Here is a 6953-nt window from a genome sequence, read left to right on the forward strand (position 1 = left end):
AAAAAAAAAAAAACAAAAAAAAACCTCTGTTCTTTGCAGTCCTACTGGATGCCCAGAAGGCCACAAGCCAGGGCCAGTATGTCAGCTCCATGAGATAATCAGAAACCAGACTCCTTCTAGGTTTCTAGGCCATTGTCCTTAGCCCATGGCTTCCATCTTCTCCAGTGTTTCATGAGTGCTTTTTAGGTCTAAGTTGGCTGCTAGAGCTCCAGCTGTCATATCCATGTCCCAGGCAAGGAGGAGGAAGGGGACAGAACAAAAAATACTTCTTCACCCCTTCCTTTGTGCTAAGCAATGAGGATCCAGTGGAGATGCAAATAGATTTGGTTCTTGTCTTCCTGGAGCCTTACAGAGTGACAAAGGAGGGGTGGGGTGGGGTGGTGTCAGATGTTACAAACATAATCACACCTAAGTATATCATTTCTAATTTGGATTCATGCTATGTAAGTAAATAACTGGATTGCCTGAATGATGAGGAACTTAATTTATTTAAAAAATTTTTTTTGTGCTGGGCTTGGCGACTCATTCCTGTAATTCTAGCACTCTGGGAGGGTGGGTGGGTGGATTGCTTGAGCTCAGGAGTTCAAGACCAGCCTAAGCAAGAGTAAGATCCATCTCTAAAAATAATTGGGCATTGTGGTGGGCATCTGTAGTCCCAGCTACTTGGGAGGCTGAGGCAAGAGAATCGCTTGAGTACAAGAGTTTGAGGTTGCTGTGAGCTATGACACCATGGCACTTTACTGAGGGCAACAAAGTAAGACTCTGTCTCAGAAAAATGTTTTTTGAGACAGTCTTGCTCTATTGCCAGGCCTGGAGTGCTGTGGTGTGATCTTGGCTCATTGCAACCTAAAACTCCTGGGCTCAAGTGATCCTCCTGCCTCAGTCTCCCAAGTAGCTGGGACTATAGGTGCCCACCACTATGCATGGCTAACTTCTATGTTTTTGGTAGAGATGAGGTCTCACTGTGTTACCCAGGGCTGTCTTGAACTTATGGCCTCAAATGATTCTCCTGCCTTAACCTCGTGAAGTGCTGAAGTTACAGGCATGAATGACTGCATTCTGGCCAAGAACCTAATTTAGATGGGAGGATGGGGGATCTTTTTAGTAATAAGACACAGGCAGCAGGTACTGCTGAGCTTCCAACCAGCTGCCTTTGAATGCTGATTATATAGATAGGAATCATCATGGTCATCATTCACAAATATCCATGGTGCTTCTATTTAAGATGTCTGGGAATAAGTTGTGCCTGTTCTTATTTCAAGTCTACCTGAGAAGCGTGATTTGACCAGCCAGCATAGGAAGAACAAAGTGAAGACATGGGCAGGCGTGAGTTGTTTTGTCTAAACGTTTATGATATTTACTTATGTGGAGTTATTTTTATTTTCCTTTCAGGTCTCTCCCACCCCCATTCTTTCTCTAAATGAACAAAATCTGTGAAAGAAAATCCTTCTTTATGAATAATTACCAAGCCATTTTCTATTTAAAGAAAACTTTTCCCTATCTTCTCCCTCTAGGGAGATGATGAGGACCTTGAGATAACAGAAGGAACTGTTGGGTATTTGGGGAGAATTTTTGGTCACTTAAAAACTAATCCCTAATGTAATGGGATAGAATTTCAATGGACCAGGAGTTATAAGGCCCAGGCTTCTAATTCTAATGCTACCATTTGTGGGTAAATGTGACTTTGGATAAGTCATAGAGCTGTAAGATTGCCATGTCCATGAGAGTCATGTTTTGGTTTATTTTGTTCATTGTTGTTGAATCCCCACCCCTCACCTTGTGCTTGTCACATAGTTAGACAATAAATATTTGTTCAGTTTGCTGAGTGAATAAAAGGTGTCCATTCTGGAAAAACACAACAAAACAACTAATCCTTGTATGATCTGAATAGGACATATAACAATAGGGTTGGGAACCTGAGAGTGAAAAATGTGGTTGCCTTCATAGTTCAGAGGAGGCAAGAATGACTGGAGAACGTCTGGACACAAATTTCCCATGCTGGGTTGTGTTGGGAGGCTAGAATGTTGATGGGAAGAAATGGAATTGCTTTAGAGAGTTCTTTACATTGTTTCTGTTCCAGAAAAAGGGTTCATCCCCGAGTTTCTCTAGAAAGCAGTACCCAGAAACACAGTCAAGAATGCTAAAGATGATTGTGCCTCCCCCAACCCCAGTACCATTGTCTGAGCAATTAGCTTCAGACTGCATACCTTCGTGGGACCCATTCCATGTGTTACCTCAGGACCTACTGGAGGAGTGAGTACCATGTAGGTCTGTGGGAGAGAAAGGGCACCTGCCTCTCATCAAACTGAGAAGGGTCTAAGCATGAGCTCTTTCGCGATAGGGTGGGGAGAAAACTATCACCCTACTTCTTTACTGTATTCTTAGATTTACCAACAGGCAGTAATGACAATTTTTGCTGTTTGGCCGGGGCAGGGTTTGAACCCGCCACCCTCAATATATGGGGCCCAGTGCCTTACTCACTGAGCCACAGGTGCCGCCCAGTGATGACAATCAGAACCACGACCACTTATCAAGTACTTACTATCTGCCAGGCCCTGTGCCAAGCACAGTACATGTACTCTCACTAAATCTCCACCAGGAAGTACACACTACTACTCTCTTCTTTTTATAGATGAATTATGAATAAGTGGGAGGCAGAATGGTAAATGTGGTTTAGCGTGAGATGACCTTTGACTTTTATATTGAAACTTAATTGGGTTTGTGAATTTTGGTAATTTATTTAGCCTCTTTAAGCTTCATTTTCCTCACTTAAAAAATGAGGATAATAATACCTGTCTTCAGATGTTATAAAGATTCAGTGGTATGAAGCACATGAGCCTGACATAGAATAAACAATAAATGCAGCTATGCTGATCATCGTTGCGTCTGAAAGGTGTTGCCAAGTGAGCACTGTTGGTACGGGCCTTTTCAGACCCAAAGAGGAAAGTTCTCTAATCTGGAGCCATTGTCCTCTCTTTGTCCTTAGCCACACACCCAAGAAGAGCTGTTGCTGACTGTCTGGCTATCTCTGTCCCCTTCAGACTTCTGTCAGATGAAGGGAAAACCATGCTGTCTCCCGAGATGAAGATACAATTAGCTATGATGAAAAAGAGTCTTCCCCTGGAAAAGAACCGACCTGACAGTGCAATTTCCTCTAAGATGTTTCTGTCTGTACACCGCCTCACCCTGCAGGTGAGAACTAGGGAGCTTCAGAGGAAGAGCTCTTTGTGAAGACTCTTCCAGGTTGGAAGAGTTGACTTTTTATTCCTCCTTTCTCTTTTGCCCTTCCATTTTAGACCCAAGTCCCACAGAAGGCTGGGATTGCAGGTTGGTGAAAGCCGATCTGTGGGGAAGGGTTCGAGAAGAGCAGTGTTCTCCGTTTCTTCTGCACTTTGTTCCCCCAACCTTTGTCCTTCTTCCACAGTCCTGGCACAAAGCTACCAAACACTGGGTTCTCAAAATGTGCTTGTTGACTCCATAATAAATGCATTTGGGGGAAAGGGAAAGGCCCACATAGATCTTTTCTTCTTTTTTCTTCAGAGACCAGCATTGCGATACCCTGAATTTTCAAAGAAATTACGTTGTAACCTGAAGACAGAAGATGGATTTGCTGGTGTTGCTGGATCTTTAAGTACTGTTCCTCCGTCAGCCCACAGATGTCATACTTCAACTTGGTCTGATTCAGTTATATTTATGGCCATAGCCTACAGGGTCACATGTAGAACACAGGATACTCTGGGTTTAGAAACCCTCCCCTCCCCCACCCCACTTGATCCTGGTCAGGGAGAGAATCACCATGTGGAACAGGGCAAGCAGGAAGCCCTGTGGGAGGGCAGGGACTACCAGTGAGAAGAGGATAGACCTGGTGCTCTGGTCACCAGGTCACAAGAAGGAGCGGCAGCGGCAGTGGCAGCAAGAACAGCAGCGGCAGCAAGAACAGCAGCAGCAGCAACAGAGGAGGGTGCAAACACCTACTAAGGTAGAGTGGGACCTACTGGGACTGGCAGAAGTGGGTGCAGCCCGGAATGGGCAAGGCGGTATTGAGAGGTGGGAGGGAGTCTCCCAGTTCTCTGGTTATAAAGGCAAAACATTTCTTCTGTCTGGTTGTGGATGTTCTATTCCTTCCTTTAGACCAGTAGTTCTCAACCTTCCCAATGCCGCGGCCCTTTAATACAGGTCCTGTGGGTTGTGACCCACAGGTTGAGAGCCACTGTTTTATTTTTTTTGAAAACATTTTCTTCACTTCCAAAAGTCCTAATTCAATTCCTCCTTGTGTGGGTTTTAGGAGGCTAAAAATAAAGCCAGGAATGGTCCAGGGATCCAGGGCACTTCAAATAAACGTTTAAGCACCATCGCTTATGACCCTCTCTTTGGTAAGTAGAGTATATACTTGTTTGGGGTTGGAATTTTGAGGGACAGTAGAATCCCAGGACATAGTGGAGGGCAGGAAAAGTCCCTGCCTTTTGAGACTTGCCTTTGTCAGATTCTCAGAATTCTTCTTGGAATGCTTCAGCTGGACTAATCTACCATACATCATTTTCCCGTCAAATATTTACTAAGCAAGCCAGCTGGGCCCAGATGTCTGTTTGCATGAGGACTTGAGAGATGACCATGAGCATGAGTCACAATTATTCCCCCTCCCGCACCCCCCTCTCCTCCGGTTCTCCTTTAGAAAACACAGAGTAGTTGAAGGATCAGGAACAGAACTGGGGCCCCTCTCTAAAGCCCTGAAGAGTTCTAAGGAAACAGAGCTCCAGGGCTCCTGGCTTCCTGTACAAGCTGGAGAGTCTCTGGAGCTTCAGATCGAAATCAATACATTGTCTAGCCCTATTCAGGAGGCAGGGAGCCAATTCTCCTTTTCCTATCCTTTAGTTCTCATGCTGGAGACAAGGATGGATATCTCCCCTTTTTGGAGTCCTTATCATGTTCTGAGCTAAGGGATATACTTATCCCTGTCCCTTTGACATTTCTCAGCTTGAGTACAGAATAGGAAGGAGGCAAAAAGAATCCCTGGTAGCCTTGGAAGATTGTTGTTCTCTATTCAGATTGGACATTGCTGACTGTAATGTAGAAATAATTGTTTAATCATCAGAATTAACTGTCTAGCTCTGGGGCACTAGGAGGGCTCAGGTAGGATGTATAGTAGTCTCATGAAAGCTCTTTCTTAAGATGTTGCCCTCTTGCTTTCCTTCACATCCCACTGAGCCCTCTGATAGCAACTATATCCTGTAACCTGAAGATCTAAGAAGGTTATTGCCTTTGATATGGGAAGTAGATAGAATCAGGGCTGTGGCCCAGGGCAGGAGGTGACATGTCCAAGGTTAGCATCCTATCGAGGGTTATCACTGCCACTTCCTTGAATTCTATTTCGATGCCTTTTGTTCCTCTACCTGATATGTCCAACAGGACAAGTTTTGCTTGGGTGGCTGACTGGGTCCCAATGTAAGTCATGTTCTTAGAGCAGTGGCATGTCCTCACTAAGCTGAGACAGGCTTATGGAAGAGATGATTTTTGCATTGTTTCTTGAATATGTGAGGGAGTTTTTCTGATATGGAAGAGAATTCCTGGAAGTGGGAATAGCCTGTGCAAAGGCATCTTAGAGGAGTAATTTAGGTGGCTGTGGCATTGGGTTGAGTTTAAGCAAGAGTGGTAGGTCAGGCCAAAGAGGTGGGAAGAAGCTTATATAGACTGCAGAGACATTTGGCCTCCATTCTCCAGGTCAGTGATGCTTCACTTTGCACACTGAGACACTTAAAACTTTAATACCCAGGCTGTTCCTCAGACCCATTAAATCATAATTTCTGATTTTGAGAACCTCAGTGTTTTTAGAAGTTCCCCATTGCTCCTACAATTTAGCTAAGGTGAGACTAGAGCTGGTGGGGAGCCGACAGAAACACTGTCCTTTTGTGTAAGATCTCTAGCGGCAGCTTGGATGTCTGTTTAGAGGATGGGAGACTGAGAAAGGAAAGAATGCCTACATTTAGGGACTAACTGGGGAAGCAGCTGGTGCAAAAGAAACAAAACTAGAGCTTAAAAAAAATCTGTTTGTTTTTCCAAAGTCAATATGGGTATGTTGGGGATGGCTCAAGATTCTGGTACCAGATTCTGGTAAGAGGAGTGTTCATAAACTGGAAAGGTTTAGGGTTTCTTTTGGTGCCATAATGTGCAAGTACCCACACCTCAGGTTTCTCAGAGGAATCCTGGGTCTTTTAACCCACACTTAATCTCTAATTCTGTAATAGGTATGGTCACAGTTCCGGGTGAACAGAATTTCAGACAGAACTAAGAAGGTCAAATACCCTTTTACCTGCCACCCAGGTCTTATCTTGTCCTAGATGAGGAGTTGCTTGTAGACTAGGGATCAATTAGAAGCCCAACAATAGGATGTGAAGTGCAAATAAGAGGAGGATTGAACTAACTTTGTGGTCATTAGGTCTCAGAACTCTTCGAGGTCAGAAAAGTCACATGAAGCAGCAGCAGGTAAGGGGAAGGAGCCACCTTGGAACAGGTGAGAGTGTACCAAGGCCTTTGCTAGGACCCACTTTCAGTTCCCTGTTACTATCCAGCAAACCACCACAAAACTTAAACCATAATGATTTGTCATTTCTAATGATTCTGTGGGTTCACTGGATAGTTAGTTCTTGTCTTGCTTGAAGTCACTTAATGCATCTGAACTGAGGCTATTGGCCAAGTTTCCTGAGTTCTCTTCACGTGACTTATTCAGGTTTTTTGACAGTATAGTAGTCTCATTAAAGCTCTTTCTTAAGGGATAGGCTTTGAACTAAAACATGATCACTTATGCCACATTTTTGTGGACAAAAAAGTCACAGGTCCAGCCTAGATTCAAGAGAAGAGGAAATAGGCTCGGCGTCTGTGGCTGGCTAAGGCGCCAGCCACATACACCTAAGGTGGCGGGTTTGAATCCCCAGCCCGGGCCCGCCAAACAACAATGA

The 6953-nt window shown here is 44.4% G+C and overlaps 1 protein-coding gene across 1 annotated transcript in view; it reads left to right on the forward strand.

The window, feature by feature from the left end:
* Nucleotides 1-6953, forward strand: part of CUNH9orf43 (chromosome unknown C9orf43 homolog) — a 14957-nt gene that overhangs the window by 6788 nt on the left and 1216 nt on the right. The window contains exons 5-11 of the mRNA XM_023510465.1: nt 1263-1326; nt 2081-2253; nt 3042-3192; nt 3541-3615; nt 3908-3979; nt 4286-4373; nt 6434-6480. Coding sequence (XP_023366233.1) covers nt 1263-1326; nt 2081-2253; nt 3042-3192; nt 3541-3615; nt 3908-3979; nt 4286-4373; nt 6434-6480 — 670 coding nt within the window. The remainder of the gene's footprint in view (nt 1-1262; nt 1327-2080; nt 2254-3041; nt 3193-3540; nt 3616-3907; nt 3980-4285; nt 4374-6433; nt 6481-6953) is intronic.

This window comes from Otolemur garnettii, unplaced genomic scaffold (genome assembly GCF_000181295.1).
Source record: "Otolemur garnettii isolate 467f Iridium unplaced genomic scaffold, OtoGar3 scaffold00014, whole genome shotgun sequence".
NCBI lineage: Eukaryota > Metazoa > Chordata > Mammalia > Primates > Galagidae > Otolemur > Otolemur garnettii.